At 46.1% G+C, this 17,127-nt stretch overlaps 1 protein-coding gene across 5 annotated transcripts in view; it reads left to right on the forward strand.

The window, feature by feature from the left end:
- The window catches only part of LOC129820732 (inositol polyphosphate-4-phosphatase type I A-like), a 51,260-nt gene that overhangs the window by 22,216 nt on the left and 11,917 nt on the right, over positions 1–17,127 (forward strand). For 2 of the 5 annotated variants that reach the window (XM_055877642.1, XM_055877646.1), the window contains exons 5-15: positions 422–538; positions 1,137–1,216; positions 4,774–4,882; positions 5,262–5,352; positions 5,613–5,760; positions 6,010–6,140; positions 13,610–13,714; positions 14,759–14,867; positions 15,368–15,385; positions 15,545–15,731; positions 16,003–16,308. In XM_055877642.1, coding sequence (XP_055733617.1) covers positions 422–538; positions 1,137–1,216; positions 4,774–4,882; positions 5,262–5,352; positions 5,613–5,760; positions 6,010–6,140; positions 13,610–13,714; positions 14,759–14,867; positions 15,368–15,385; positions 15,545–15,731; positions 16,003–16,308 — 1,401 coding nt within the window. The remainder of the gene's footprint in view (positions 1–421; positions 539–1,136; positions 1,217–4,773; positions 4,883–5,261; positions 5,353–5,612; positions 5,761–6,009; positions 6,141–13,609; positions 13,715–14,758; positions 14,868–15,367; positions 15,386–15,544; positions 15,732–16,002; positions 16,309–17,127) is intronic. The other 3 variants (XM_055877643.1, XM_055877644.1, XM_055877645.1) reach the window with 3 other exon arrangements.

Raw genomic sequence — 17,127 nt, forward strand, 5'->3', positions numbered from 1 at the left:
ATCGCTGCTTCCAACCTTCCCACTGTTTCTAGCATTTGCCTGTCTCATTTAATTACTGTCTGAATAAAGTGTCAAACCACCAAAAAAGTATGTTAAAAAAAATATTAGCATACTTTACATTTCATCCCCCAACAATCTCAAAGTAACAAATTCATTGAATTTTGAATGTACATTTAATGTTCAAAGCATCCTGAATACACATAATTTCCCACCCTGGTCATAGGCGTAAGCCCTTCCAAAATATATAGCATTGTCGGTAATGAACTCCTATCTAGGGATTGTGCCAGGGGGAAATGAAATTCACATAGCAAATCTCACTCCAAGCTTTCTTCAAAAGTTGGCAGCCCTGGCCAAACTGATTCATCACAAAAGTCCCCCTCTCTTTTTCCCCCTCTCTCTCTCTCTCTCTCTCTCTCCATAGGGTACCAGTAATCCTATCTATCTGAGTAGTATAGCATTCTTCCAGGACTCTCTGATCACTCAACAGACGCAGGTCAAGCTGTCTGTGTACGACGTCAAGGACCGCTCCCAAGGCACGGTACGAAATATCCCCCACTGTGACTACTCCAACTTCCCCATTACAGTCAACTCCCCAAAACTCTTCAGCTCCAAACTAACCAAACACTCCACCCCGAGAAATACCTACTGGACTCTAATAGTGATATGTGTGTTTGATTGGGTGTCAGATGTACCTACTGGGCTCTAATAGTGATATGTGTGTGTAATTGGGTGTCAGATGTACCTACTGGACTCTAATAGTGATATGTGTGTTTGATTGGGTGTCAAATGTACCTACTGGACTCTAATAGTGATATGTGTGTTTGATTGGGTGTCAAATGTATCTACTGGACTCTAATAGTGATATGTGTGTTTGATTGGGTGCCAGATGTACCTACTGGACTCTAATAGTGATATGTGTGTTTGATTGGGTGTCAAATGTACCTACTGGACTCTAATAGTGATATGTGTGTTTGATTGGGTGCCAGATGTACCTACTGGACTCTAATAGTGATATGTGTGTTTGATTGGGTGCCAGATGTACCTACTGGACTCTAATAGTGATATGTGTGTTTGATTGGGTGCCAGATGTACCTACTGGACTCTAATAGTGATATGTGTGTTTGATTGGGTGCCAGATGTACCTGCTGGGATCAGCCATGTTCCCAGTTAAGGAGCTTCTGCAGGACAAACACCACAGACTCCACCTAACCCTCAGGTAACTCACACACGCATGCACGACACAAACACAAACATACAGTGCAAGTATTCAGACCCCTTGACTTTTCCATGTTGTTACGTTACAGTCTTATTCTATAATTGATGACTTAATTTGTTTCCGTCAAAAACGGATTTGTATACATTTTTGCAAATGTATTAAAATAAAAAAGACGGAAATATCACATTTATATTAGTATTCAGACCCTTTACTCAGTACTTTGTTGAACCACCTTTGACAGCGATTCTTGGGTATGACACTACAAACTTGGCACACCTGTATTTGGGGAGTTTCTCCCATTCTTCTCTGCAGATCCTCTCAAGCTATGTCAGGTTAGATGGGGAGTGTCGCTGCACAGCTATTTTCAGGTCTCTCCAGAGATGTTCGATTTGGTTCAAGTCTGGTCTCTGGCTGGGACACTCAAGGACATTCAGAGACTTGTACCGAAGCCACTCCTGCGTTGTCTTGGCTGTGTGCTTAGGGTCGTTGTCCTGTTGGAAGATTAACCTTCGCCTCAGTCTGAGGTCCTGAGCGCTCTGGAGAAGTTTTTCATTAAGGACCTCTCTGTACTTTGCTCCGTTCATCTTTCCCTCAATCCTGACTAGTCTCCCAGTCCCTGCCGCTGAAAAACATTCCCACAGCATGATGTTGCCACCACCATGCTTCACTGTAGGGATGCTGCCAGGTCTCCTCCAGATGTGATGCTTGGCTAAAGTGTTCAATCTTGGTTTCAACAGTTGGTCTGGCCTGAGGAAGGAAGACCGTATCGGTAGTTTGAGTCGTTTTATTAATTCAGACCATATTATCTGATTTGAAGATGTAGGTCTACTCTGGTTTCAATCTTGGTTTCAATCTTGATTTCAGCATGGTCTGAGACCTTTAGGTGCCTTTTTGCAAACTCCAAGCGGGCTGTCATGTGCCTTTTACTGAGAAGTGGCTTCCGTCTGGCCTGATAAAGTGCTGATTGGTGAAGTGCTGCAGAGATGGTTGTCCTTCTGGAAGGTTCTCACATTTCCACACTGGAACTCTGTCAGAGTGACCATCAGGTTCTTGGTCACTTCTCTAACAAAGGCCCTTCTCCCCTGATTGCTCAGTTTGGCCAGGCGACAGCTCTAGAAAGAGTCTTGGTGTTTCCAAACTTCCTCCATTTAAGAATGATGGAGGCAATTGTGTTCTTGGGGACCTTCAATGATGCTGAAATGTTTTTGGTACCCTGCCCCAGATCTGTGCCTCGACACAATCCTGTTTCAGAGCTCTACAGACAATTCCTTCAACCTTTGTCACGATCTTGGAAATGAGCGGACCAAGGCGCAGCGTGAGTATAGTTCCACATATTTATTTAAGTGAAACTAACAAAACAAAATAACAAAACTTACAAAGACCGTGAGGACGTAGTGCCCAAACACACTAACAAACAATCAATATCCCACAAAACACAGGTGGGGAAATAGCTACCTAAATATGATCCCCAATCAGAGGCAACGATAAACAGCTGCCTCTAATTGGGAACCACATTAGCACCAACATAGAAATAAATATACTAGATCACCCCCTAGTCACGCCCTGACCTACTACACCATAGAGAACAAAGGACTCTCTATGGTCAGGGCGTGACAACCTCATGGCTTGGTTTTTGCTCTGACATGCACTGTCAACTGTGGGACCTTATATAGACAGGTGTGTGCCTTTCCAAATCATGTCCAATCAATTGAATTTACCACAGGTGGACTCCAATCAAGTTGTAGAAACATCTCAAGGATGATCAATGGAAACAGGATGCACTTAAACTCAATTTCGAGGCTCATACATAAAAATTCTAAAGACCTGTTTTTGTTTTGTCTTCATGGGGTGTTGTATGTAGATTGATGAGGGAAAAAATGTATTTAATCAATTTTATAATAAGGCTGTAACATAGCAAAATGTGGAAAAAGTCAACGGGTCTGAATACTTTCCGAATGCACTGTAGACACAAACACACGTAAAATACCCGCATTTTGCGGGACATTCACAGGACAGTGTAACCAATATGAATACATTTGTTTGGCAGCACCACCCCCCTAATTTGGCTATTTACTTACTTTTGTAGTTCTTCGTTAGAAGCACACTTTTTGTAAGTAGGCTTAGTTAACTGTCCTCTCCAAGTTAATCTGGAATTTAGCCTGAAAGGCTTTGACAAATGTGATTGGGTGGAGAAGAGCCCTAGGATGATGCCCAAGTTGCCGACGTGTTATTCCGTGTTGGATGACCGTACAAAGCTCTTTTTTCCAGTTGGATCTTGTTTTTTCTAGTTCCGTGTTGGATGACCGTACAAAGCTCTTTTTTCCAGTTGGAGCTTGTTTTTTCTAGTTCCGTGTTGGATGACCGTACAAAGCTCTTTTTTCCAGTTGGAGCTTGTTTCTTCTAGTTCCGTGTTGGATGACCGTACAAAGCTCTTTTTTCCAGTTGGAGCTTGTTTTTTCTAGTTCCGTGTTGGATGACCGTACAAAGCTCTTTTTTCCAGTTGGAGCTTGTTTCTTCTAGTTCCGTGTTGGATGACCGTACAAAGCTCTTTTTTTCCAGTTGGAGCTTGTTTTTTCTAGTTCCGTGTTGGATGACTGTTCAAAGCTCTTTTTTCCAGTTGGAGCTTGTTTTTTCTAGTTCCGAGTTGTCTCGAATGCACCGTACGTCTCCTCTTGCGCTGCACAGAATGTCAAATCTCCACAACGATTAGAGAAGTGTTTAACCAATAGGCTTATCTACCACATCCTTATGATATAGGTTATATCAGGGCTCTCTAACCCTGTTCCTAGAGAGCTACCGTCCTGTAGGTTCATTCCAACCCTAATCTAGTGCACCTGATTCTAATAGTTAGCTGGTTGATAAGCTAAATCAGGTTAGTTACAACTTGGAGTAAAAACCTACAGAAGGGTAGCTCTTCACGAACAGGGTTGTAGTGAAAACCTACAGGAGGGTAGCTCTCCACGAACAGGGTTGTAGTGAAAACCTACAGGAGGGTAGCTCTCCACGAACAGGGTTGTAGTGAAAACCTACAGGAGGGTAGCTCTCCACGAACAGGGTTGTAGTGAAAACCTACAGGAGGGTAGCTCTCCACGAACAGGGTTGGTGAGCCCTGGGTTATATCTTGTCATAAGCGTAATGTGACTGGAAAAGATTCAGGTTAGAATTTAAATTCTCATGAAATGAATGGGAAGACTAAAGTACGGGATACAATGTTGGTGTTTTAATTGAAAAAATGCGGGACATGATAGTTTGGTTGCAGGACGTGGGGTACAAAATTGACAAAATACAGGACTGTCCCACACAATCCGGGACTTGTGGTCACCCTAACACACACACTCAGCTATAGTTATACATTTACATTTAAGTCATTTAGCAGACGCTCTTATCCAGAGCGACTTACAAATTGGAAAGTTCATACATATTCATCCTGGTCCCCCCTGGGAATTGAACCCTGGTCCCCCCGTGGGAAATGAACCCACAACCCTGGCACTGCAAGCGCCATGCTCTACCAACTGAGCCACACAGGACAGCAGACATCTATTACTAATTGCCTCCAGGTCAGCGGAGAGCGAACGCATGGGCAACATCACCATCATCGCCTGGCAGATAGAAGAGAGGACAGAGCAGAGAGCCACCGCGGCCCGGCAGGACACTATCAATGGCAGGGTGAGTAGCCTGCTCTGGCCTGGTCTGCCTGAGGAAGGAATACCGTATTGGTAGAAATATGTGACTTAATTTGAGTCGTTTTATTAATTCAGACCATATTATCTGATATGTTTGAATATGTACCACAGACTGTAGGCCTACTCTGGTAAATGTTTGTTTATTTGTTGGATTATTCTTTAGCAACGTTTCCCATTCCCCTCTCATATTGCTTTCACCTGTCTGGTCAGTGGACTAGAAGGACAAGAAGAAAGGTTAAATCCACATGGTAGAAACTGGGATGTTTTACTTTCACTCAGCCAGTCTGTTCAGCTCACTGGTCAACTGAAAGGTGTCCATGGTGAATCAAACAGTCATGATGTCATTTCCCTGTGTGTCTCAGATGATGCTTCAAGTGGATGACAGCCTGACTGAGTCAGTGAACATCAGGGCCAAGTCTGCGTCTCTGTGCAAAGACACACTGCTAAAGGCTGGTGAGTGTGTTCCAGTGTGTGTCAGTGTGCGATTCTCTATTGGAAAGTGTGTGTTTGAGTGAGACTCCTTCATTATTACTAGCGTACACAGAGTTTACATTGAGAGTTCCTACAGATTTAGGAATTATGACTGACTGACACTGATTTATTCATTGATTGATTTGCTAATTGATTAATTGATAAATGCATTTATTACATTCTGTAATGAATGACTATATTGATTGCTCGATGTTCTGACTGGTGTGTTGCTGTGCTGTCAGTGTTTGGGGGCACCATGTCTCGTATGTATCGATTCCCCACCACGGATGGAAACCACCTGAGGATCCTAGAGCAGATGTCTGACAGCGTCCTCTCTCTACACATCCCTCGACAGTTTGTCAAACTACTGCTGGAGGAGGATGCTGCCAGGTACCGCAGAATACTATGTGTGTGTGTGTGTGTGTGTGTGTGTGTGTGTGTGTGTGTGTGTGTGTGTGTGTGCATGCTTGTGTGTGTGCCTGTGAATGTGTGTAGATCACTAACATTTTGTGTGTGTGTGTGTGTGTGTGTGTGTGTGTGTGTGTGTGTGTGTGTGTGTGTGTGTGTGTGTGTGTGTGTGTGTGTGTGTGTGTGTGTGTGTGTGTGTGTGTGTGTGTGTGTGTGCGTGCGTGTGTGTAGGGTGTGTGAGCTGGAGGAGTTGGGGGAGTTATCTCCATGTTGGGAGAACCTGAGGAGGGAGATCATTTCTCAATACCAGACCATCATCCTCACCTACCAGGAGACCATCAGCGACCTGCACCAATATAAAGGTTAGCATCCTAACCTTTATAGAACTGTCAACCACAGGAGGCTGGTGGCACCTTAATTGGAGAGGACGGGCTTGTGGTAGTGGATGGAGCGGAATCAGTGGAATGGTATCAAATACATCAAACACATCAAACACGCCATTCCATTTCCTCCGTTCCAGACATTATTATGACCTGTCCTCCCCTCAGCAGCCTCCACTATTGTACACCAACATACCAGAAAACATCATAACAGACTGCAAGGCTGCACCTAGACATTTTAAAAACATATTACTAATATTAGTGTTGTTAGTAACGAGTGTTAACAACAACACAATGATTAGTCGTATGAATAGTACTCCAAATTCATAGTATTTTACAAAACATTTTACGTTGTATACTGTAAATGTCAACGTTTAAAAAAAATACCATGAATATGGTGCACTATTTATAGGGCTATGCAATGATATGCTATAACATACTACTAACGTAGAGTACCAGTCAAAAGTTTGGTTATTCTTAATTTTTACTATTTTCTACATTGCAGAATAATAGTGAAGACATCAAAACTATGAAATAACACATATGGAATCATCTAGTAACCAAAAAAGTGTTAAACAAATCAAAACATATTTCATACTTTAGATTCTTCAAAGTATCCACCCTTTGCCTTGATGACTGCTTTGCACACTCTTGGCACTCTCTTTTACCAAATAGGGCTCTTCTGTATACCACCCCTACCTTGTCACAACACAACTGATTGGCTCAAACGCATTAAGAAGGAAAGATATTCCACAAATTAACTTTTAACAAGGTACTCCAGTTAATTGAAATGCATTCCAGGTGACTACCTTATGAAGCTAGTTGAGAGAATGCCAAGAGTGTGCAAAGCAGTCATCAAGGCAAAGGGTGGATACTTTGAAGAATCTAAAGTATGAAATATGTTTTGATTTGTTTAACACTTTTTTGGTTACTAGATGATTCCATATGTGTTATTTTGTAGTTTTGATGTCTTCACTATTATTAAACAATGTAGAAAATAGTACAAACAAAGAAAACCCCTTGAATGAGTAGGTGTGTCCAAACTTTTGACTGGTACTGAATATCAGAAACCTTCTTCATTAGCACTATAAAATAACACAGTACATGACCAAAAGTATGTGGACACCTGCTCGTCGAACATCTCATTCCAAAATCCTGGACATTAATATGGAGTTGGACTCCCCTTTGCTGCCATAACACAGAATCATCTAGAATATCATTGTATGCTGTAGCGTTAAGATTTCCCTTCACTGGAACTAAGGGGCCTGGACCGAACCTTGAAAAACAGGGCCAATCCATTATTCCTCCTCCACCAAACTTTACAGTTGGCATTATACATTGGGGCAGAGTGCTCCAGAGTCCAATGACACCGAGCTTTACGCCACTCCAGCTGATGCTAGGCATTGAGCATAGTAATCTTAGGCTTGTGTGCGGCTGCTCGGCCATGGAAACCCATTTCATGAAGCTCCCGACGAACAGTTATTGTGCTGACGTTGCTCCCAGAGGCAGTTTGGAACTCTGTAGTGAGTGTTGCAACCGAGGACAGATTATTTTTACCCGCTACGCGCTTCAGCACTCGCGATCCCGTTCTATGAGCTTGTGTTGCCTATCACTTCACAGCTGAGCTGTTGTTGCTTATAGATATTTGCACTTCACAACAACATAACTTACAGTTGACCGGGGAAGCTCTAGCAGGGCATAAATTTGATGAACTGATTTGTTGGAAAGGTGGCATCCTATGACGGTGCCATGTTGAAAGTCACTGAGCTCTTCAGTAAGTGTCAAGGCAGTCATTGTTGTTCTCCCCCTTAGACGAGGAGGAGCATGGATAGGACCAAGATGCGGATTGAGGGAAATAAGCCATCTTTTAATGACAACAGCAAAACAAGACACTACAAAACTACAAAACAACAAATGTGACTAACCTTAAACCGTCCTGTGAGGACACAGGAACAAACACCCACAAAACACCAGTGAAACCCTGGCTGCTTTTGTATGACTCTCAATTAGAGACAAACAATACACACCTGTCTCTAATTGAGAATCATACCAGGCCGAACACAAAACCCCACATAGAAATACAAACATAGACAAACCCACCCAACTCACGCCCTGACCAACTAAAATGAATACAAAACAAAGGAAAACAGGTCAGGAACGTGACAGAACCCCCCCCTTAAGGTGCGAACTCCGGGCGCACCAGCACAAAGTCTAGGGGAGGGTCTGGGTGGGCGTCTGTCCACGGTGGCGGCTCTGGCGGTGGACGAGGTCCCCACCCCACCATAATCAATCCCCGCTTCTTTATCCCCCTCCCAATGACCACCCTCCCACTAACCCCACCTAAATGAAGGGGCAGCACCGGGATAAGGGGCAGCACCGGGATAAGGGGCAGCACCGGGACAAGGGGCAGCACCGGGACAAGGGGCAACACCGGGATAAGGGGCAGCACCGGGACAAGGAGCAGCACCGGGACAAGGGGCAGCACCGGGACAAGGGGCAGCACCGGGACAAGGGGCAGCACCGGGACAAGGGGCAGCACCGGGACAAGGGGCAGCACCGGGACAAGGGGCAGCACCGGGACAAGGGGCAGCACCGGGATAAGGACCAGCACCGGGATAAGGACCAGCACCGGGATAAGGGGCGGCAGGTCCTGGCTGAGGGACTCCGGCAGGTCCTGGCTGAGGGACTCCGGCAGGTCCGGGCTGAGTGGCAGCTCCGGACTGTAGGGCAGCTCCGGACTGTAGGGCAGCTCCGGACTGTACGGCAGCTCCGGACTGTAGGGCAGCTCCGGACTGTAGGGCAGCTCCGGACTGTCGGACGTCTCTGGCAGCTCCTGACTGGCGGGCGTCTCTGGCAGCTCCTGACTGGCGGGCGTCTCTGGCAGCTCCTGACTGGCGGGCGTCTCAGGCAGCTCCTGACTGGCGGGCGTCTCTGGCAGCTCCTGACTGGCGGGCGTCTCTGGCAGCTCCTGACTGGCGGGCGTCTCTGGCAGCTCCTGACTGGCGGGCGTCTCTGGCAGCTCCTGACTGGCGGGCTTCTCTGGCAGCTCCTGACTGGCGGGCGTCTCTGGCAGCTCCTGACTGGCGGGCGTCTCTGGCGGCTCCTGACTGGCGGGCGTCTCTGGCGGCTCCTGACTGACGGACGGCTCTAGCGGCTCCTGACTGACGGACGGCTCTACTGGCTCGGGACAGACGGGCGGCTCTAATGGCTCGTGGCAGACGGCTGACTCAGATGGCGCTGGGCAGACAGATGGCTCAGACGGCGCTGGGCAGACAGATGGCTCAGACGGCGCTGGGCAGACAGATGGCTCAGACGGCGCTGGGCAGACAGATGGCTCAGACGGCGCTGGGCAGACAGATGGCTCAGACGGCGCTGGGCAGACAGATGGCTCAGACGGTGCTGGGCAGACAGATGGCTCAGACGGCGCTGGGCAGACAGATGGCTCAGACGGCGCTGGGCAGACAGATGGCTCAGACGGCGCTGGACAGACAGATGGCTCAGACGGCGCTGGGCAGACAGATGGCTCAGACGGAGCTGGGCAGACGGGCCGTTCAGGCACCGCTGGGCAGACGGCAGACTCTGGCCGGCTGAGACGCACTATAGGCCTGGTGCGTGGTACCGGAACTGGAGGTACCGGGCTGAGGGCACGCACCTCAGGGCGAGTGCGGGGAACAGGAACAGGGCACACTGGACTCTCGTGGCGCACTCTAGGCCTGGTGCGTGGTACCGGAACTGGAGGTACCGGGCTGAGGGCACGCACCTCAGGGCGAGTGCGGGGAGAAGGAACAGTGCGTCCAGGGCTCTGGAGACGCACAGGAGGCTTGGTGCGTGGTGCCGGAACTGGAGGCACTGGGCTGGAGACACGCACCATAGGGAGAGTACGTGGAGGAGGAACAGGGCTCTGGAGATGCACTGGAAGCCTGGTGCGTGGTGTAGGCACTGGTGGTACTGAGCTGGGGTGGGAAGGTGGCGCCGGATATACCGGACCGTGAAGGAGGACACGTGCTCTTGAGCACCGAGCCTCCCCAATCTTACCAGGTTGAATGGACCCCGTAGCCCTGCCAGTGCGGCGAGGTGGAATAGCCCGCACTGGGCTATGCAGGCGAACCGGGGACACCACCTGTAAGGCTGGTGCCATGTACGCCGGCCCGAGGAGACGTACTGGAGGCCAGATACGTTGGGCCGGCTTCATGGCATCCGGCTCGATTCCCAACCTAGCCCTCCCAGTGCGGCAAGGTGGAATAGCCCGCACTGGGCTAAGCACGCGTACTGGGGACACCGTGCGCTTTACCGCATAACACGGTGTCTGACCAGTACGACGCCCTCTTACTCCACGGCAAGCCCGGGGAGTTGGCTCAGGTATCCAACCCGGCTTCGCCACACTCCCCTTTATCCCCCCCCCAAGAAATTTTTGGGTGAGCCTCTCGGGCTTCCGTGCTAGCCGCGTACCCTCATACCTTCGGTTCCTCTCTCCGGTTGCCTCTGCTCTCCTCGCTGCCTCCAGCTGTTCCCATGGGAGGCGATCCTTTCCAGCCAGGATCTCCTCCCATGTGTAGCAACCCTTGCCGTTCAAGACGTCTTCCCATGTCCATTCCTCTGTCTGTCTCTGCTGCTGTCGCTGCCCTTCTCCACTCCGCTTGGTCCTCTTGTGGTGGGTGTTTCTGTCAAGGCAGTCATTGTTGTTCTCCCCCTTAGACGAGGAGGAGCATGGATAGGACCAAGATGCGGATTGAGGGAAATAAGCCATCTTTTAATGACAACAGCAAAACAAGACACTACAAAACTACAAAATAAAACTAAAAAATACCATGAATATGGTGCACTATTTATAGGGCTATGCAATGATATGCTATAACATACTACTAACGTAGAGTACCAGTCAAAAGTTTGGTTATTCTTAATTTTTACTATTTTCTACATTGCAGAATAATAGTGAAGACATCAAAACTATGAAATAACACATATGGAATCATCTAGTAACCAAAAAAGTGTTAAACAAATCAAAACATATTTCATACTTTAGATTCTTCAAAGTATCCACCCTTTGCCTTGATGACTGCTTTGCACACTCTTGGCACTCTCTTTTACCAAATAGGGCTCTTCTGTATACCACCCCTACCTTGTCACAACACAACTGATTGGCTCAAACGCATTAAGAAGGAAAGATATTCCACAAATTAACTTTTAACAAGGTACTCCAGTTAATTGAAATGCATTCCAGGTGACTACCTTATGAAGCTAGTTGAGAGAATGCCAAGAGTGTGCAAAGCAGTCATCAAGGCAAAGGGTGGATACTTTGAAGAATCTAAAGTATGAAATATGTTTTGATTTGTTTAACACTTTTTTGGTTACTAGATGATTCCATATGTGTTATTTTGTAGTTTTGATGTCTTCACTATTATTAAACAATGTAGAAAATAGTACAAACAAAGAAAACCCCTTGAATGAGTAGGTGTGTCCAAACTTTTGACTGGTACTGAATATCAGAAACCTTCTCCATTAGCACTATAAAATAACACAGTACATGACCAAAAGTATGTGGACACCTGCTCGTCGAACATCTCATTCCAAAATCCTGGACATTAATATGGAGTTGGACTCCCCTTTGCTGCCATAACACAGAATCATCTAGAATATCATTGTATGCTGTAGCGTTAAGATTTCCCTTCACTGGAACTAAGGGGCCTGGACCGAACCTTGAAAAACAGGGCCAATCCATTATTCCTCCTCCACCAAACTTTACAGTTGGCATTATACATTGGGGCAGAGTGCTCCAGAGTCCAATGACACCGAGCTTTACGCCACTCCAGCTGATGCTAGGCATTGAGCATAGTAATCTTAGGCTTGTGTGCGGCTGCTCGGCCATGGAAACCCATTTCATGAAGCTCCCGACGAACAGTTATTGTGCTGACGTTGCTCCCAGAGGCAGTTTGGAACTCTGTAGTGAGTGTTGCAACCGAGGACAGATTATTTTTACCCGCTACGCGCTTCAGCACTCGCGATCCCGTTCTATGAGCTTGTGTTGCCTATCACTTCACAGCTGAGCTGTTGTTGCTTATAGATATTTGCACTTCACAACAACATAACTTACAGTTGACCGGGGAAGCTCTAGCAGGGCATAAATTTGATGAACTGATTTGTTGGAAAGGTGGCATCCTATGACGGTGCCATGTTGAAAGTCACTGAGCTCTTCAGTAAGTGTCAAGGCAGTCATTGTTGTTCTCCCCCTTAGACGAGGAGGAGCATGGATAGGACCAAGATGCGGATTGAGGGAAATAAGCCATCTTTTAATGACAACAGCAAAACAAGACACTACAAAACTACAAAACAACAAATGTGACTAACCTTAAACCGTCCTGTGAGGACACAGGAACAAACACCCACAAAACACCAGTGAAACCCTGGCTGCCTTTGTATGACTCTCAATTAGAGACAAACAATACACACCTGTCTCTAATTGAGAATCATACCAGGCCGAACACAAAACCCCACATAGAAATACAAACATAGACAAACCCACCCAACTCACGCCCTGACCAACTAAAATGAATACAAAACAAAGGAAAACAGGTCAGGAACGTGACAGTGAGGCCATTCTAGTGCCAATGTTTGTCTATGGAGATTGCATGGCTGTGTGCTTGGTTTTATACACCTGTCAGCAACGGGTGTGGCTGAAATAGCCGAATCCACTCATTTGAAGGGGTGTCCACATACTTTTGTATATATTGTGTATTTCATATCACTAACGCATCAGTAACATACAGGACGAGACTATCAATAACGTACAGCACGAGACTATCAGTAACATACAGGAAGAGACTATCAGTAACATAGATGAAGTATCAGTAACATACAGGAAGAGACTATCAGTAACATAGAGGAAGTATCAGTAACATACAGGAAGAGACTATCAGTAACATAGAGGAAGTATCAGTAACATACAGGAAGAGACTATCAGTAACATAGAGGAAGTATCAGTAACATACAGGAAGAGACTATCAGTAACATAGAGGAAGTATCAGTAACATACAGTACGAGACTATCAGTAACATACAGGAAGAGACTATCAGTAACATAGAGGAAGTATCAGTAGCGTACAGGAAGAGACTATCAGTAACATAGAGGAAGTATTAGTAACGTACAGGAAGAGACTATCAGTAACATACAGGAAGAGACTATCAGTAACATACAGGAAGAGACTATCAGTAACATACAGGAAGAGACTATCAGTAACATAGAGGAAGTATTAGTAACGTACAGGAAGAGACTATCAGTAACATACAGGAAGAGACTATCAGTAACATACAGGAAGAGACTATCAGTAACATAGAGGAAGTATTAGTAACGTACAGGAAGAGACTATCAGTAACATACAGGAAGAGACTATCAGTAACATACACAGGTACAGTAGTCGGCATCATCATAACATTTCCAACCTACTCCTCCTCCAGGTCCCTCCTTTAAATCCAGCACTCTGAAAGCAGAGAAGAAGCTGGAGTTCATCCCCACTAACCTGCACGTACAGAGGATGAGAGTACAAGGAGAGTCTGGCTATGGTAGGGGACGTGTTATATCTATCAGTCTCTATGGTAGGGGACCTGCTATATCTATCAGTCTCTATGGTAGGGGACCTGTTATATCTATCAGTCTCTATGGTAGGGGACCTGCTATATCTATCAGTCTCTATGGGGGAGGACCTGTTATATCTATCAGTCTCTATGGTAGGGGACCTGTTATATCTATCAGTCTCTATGGTAGGGGACCTATTATATCTATCAGTCTCTATGGTAGGGGACCTGTTATATCTATCAGTCTCTATGGTAGGGGACCTGTTATATCTATCAGTCTCTATGTTAGGGGACCTGTTTTATCTATCAGTCTCTATGGTAGGGGACCTGTTATATCTATCAGTCTCTATGGTAGGGGACCTGTTATATCTTTCAGTCTCTATGGAGGAGGACCTGTTATATCTATCAGTCTCTATGGTAGGGGACCTGTTATATCTATCAGTCTCTTTGTTAGGGGACCTGTTATATCTATCAGTCTCTATGGTAGGGGACCTGTTATATCTATCAGTCTCTATGGTAGGGGACCTGTTATATCTATCAGTCTCTATGGTAGCGGACCTGTTATATAACATTTTGAACATCTTGGCATAGTTCTGTTATAATCTCCACCCGGCACAGCCAGAAGAGGACTGGCCACCCCTCATAGCCTGGTTCATCTCTAGGTTTCTTCCTAGGTTTTGGCCTTTCTAGGGAGTTTTTCCTAGCCACCGTGCTTCTACACCTGCATTGCTTGCTGTTTGGGGTTTTAGGCTGGGTTTCTGTACAGTACTTCGAGATATTAGCTGATGTACGAAGGGCTGTATAAAATAAACTTGATTGGTTGATTGATATCTATCAGTCTCTATGGTAGGGGACCTGTTATATCTATCAGTCTTCATGTCCTTTATATCCATAATTATATCCATCTGGTTCAATGTAATTCTCTGTTTATATCTGTGTAAAAGTACTCTCTTCCCCTCCACCTCCCTTTCTCCCCTCTCTCCTCCTCCCTCCCTCCCCTCTCCCTCCACTTCCCTCCGTCTCCTTTCCTAGACAGGACATATGACGTAGTAACTATAGGGGCCCCAGCAGCCCACTACCAAGGCTTTAAGCACTGTGGTCTCCGGAAACTCATCCACAAGTTTGAGGAGGCTAGGAAACAGTGAGTACAGATAATAGACCAGCGGATTACTGATCAGCTGATTACTGATCCCTAATTACTTTCAGTCGCAGACTGTATTTTTCCTTGAGCTTATGGTCGGGGGTCGGAACATAGTTCTAAATAATTTGTACACAAAGCCCAAACAGATATTCTATTTGACAAAGAAAGAATAACTTCACATCTTGATCATATTGGGATATGATCACATATCAAAAAACATATCTATTCATGGATGGGAATACTTGAGAATAGATTTTGTCAATTAAAATAATTTTGAGATGATTCCCTGGTGATTGTACAGGTGTTTATGTCCAACTAAAATTATAAATATATTTATTTATTTTTTGCTGAGAAATTTGGGGGTCCGAATAATATCAATTGGGGCTGCCAATCGAGAAATCCTGCTATAGGCACATCAGTTCCAGATTTCATTGTTATCATTGATTTAGATGTAGAACCTTTGACTGAATTGTGCCCCTTTTTTCTTGCTTTCTGATCAGCGCATATGAGGAGGAATGGTGAGCTCTGTCACCTGGTCTGTTTATGCATGCATTGTGGGTAGATGTGTTCACTCCTGATCTCTCTCTCTCTCTCTCTCTCTCTCTCTCTCTCTCTCTCTTTAACTCTATCTCCATCTCTCTCTCTCACTCACATATTCACACACGCACACCTTGCAGCAGTGCTGGGTCTAGCTCTAAGCCGGTGGCCTACCTGCCTCGGGACGTGTTGAGAGCGAAGGAGCTGATTGGTCAGGTCAACACCTTGAAGACTCAGGTTTGCTACTACACCGAACGTTTGTCCCGCGCTGCCAAGGAACGCTCAGCCAACGCTCTGGAGAGAACCCTCGCCATCCTCTCTGAGAAGGTAGGAGAGGAGGAGAGAGGGAGGGAGGAGGGGAGGGAGAAGGAGGGAGAGAGAAGAGAAGGGAGAGAAGCATTGAGAAATGCCCTCATGTATCTATGCAATGAATGTATTTCACTGTATTAATACACACTATTATACTGTATATCTCCCTGTCTCCTCCACTCCCTGTCTCCTCTCCATGTCTCTCCTCCATCTCTCTCCTCTTCTCCCTCTCTCCTCCATGTCTCTTCTTCTCTCCTTGTCTGTCCTCCATCTCTCTTCCCTTCTCCAGACTCGTCAGTTGGTGACAGTCTGTGACTCTAAGCTGCTGTCCTCAGCCATCCTAGCCCTTACTGCCGCCCGACCGGAATGCATTGCCCAGAAGGGCACTCCCTCCCCATCGTCCCTCACCCCCTCTCCGTCCCGCTCCCCCTGTCGCTCCTCTACCTCACCCTGTCGCTCCTCTACCTCCCCCTCACGTCAATCCACCTCCCCCTCGGGTCACTCCATCTCCCCTCGCCACTCAGTATACGTGGAGGGAGAGAGGGGGAGAGGCAAGCGCTCCTCCCTCCAGGCTGACTGGCATGAGGAGGACTGGGTAAGGAGACCTTGATCATTTTCTGTTCAACAATTGAGAATAACAACAATATTGTATAGAATGTACAGTCGTGGCCAAAATTTTTGTGACACAAATATAAATGTTCACAAAGTTTGATGCTTCAGTGTCTTTAGATATTTTTGTCAGATGTTACTATGGCATACTGAAGTATAATTACAAGCATTTCATACGTGTCAAAGGCTTTTATTGACAATTACATGAAGTTGATGCAAAGAGTCAATATTTGCAGTGTTGGCCCTTCTTTTTCAAGACCTCTGCAATCCACCCTGGCATGCTGTCAATTAACATCTGGGTCACATCCTGACTGATGGCAGTCCATTCTTGCATAATCAATGCTTGGAGTTTGTCAGAATTTGTGGGTTTTTGTTTGTCCACCCACCTCTTGAGGATTGACCACAAATTCTCAACAGGATTAAGGTCTGGGGAGTTTCCTGTCCATGGACCCAAAATATCGATGTTTTGTTCCCCGAGCCACTTAGTTATCACTTTTGCCTTATGGCAAGGTGCTCCATCATGCTGGAAAATATATTGTTCGTCACCAAACTGTTCCTGGATGGTTGGGAGAAGTTGTTCTCGGAAGATGTGTTGGTACCATTCTTTATTCATGGCTGTGTTCTTAGACAAAATTGTGTGAGCCCACTCACTTGGCCGAGAAGCAACCCCACACATGAATGTTCTCAGGATGCTTTATTGTTGGCATGACACAGGACTGATGGTAGCGCTCACCTTGTCTTCTCCGGACAAGCTTTTTTCCGGATGCCCCAAACAATCGGAAAGGGGATTCATCAGAGAAAATGA

This window comes from Salvelinus fontinalis, chromosome 23 (assembly GCF_029448725.1).
Source record: "Salvelinus fontinalis isolate EN_2023a chromosome 23, ASM2944872v1, whole genome shotgun sequence".
Lineage (NCBI taxonomy): Eukaryota > Metazoa > Chordata > Actinopteri > Salmoniformes > Salmonidae > Salvelinus > Salvelinus fontinalis.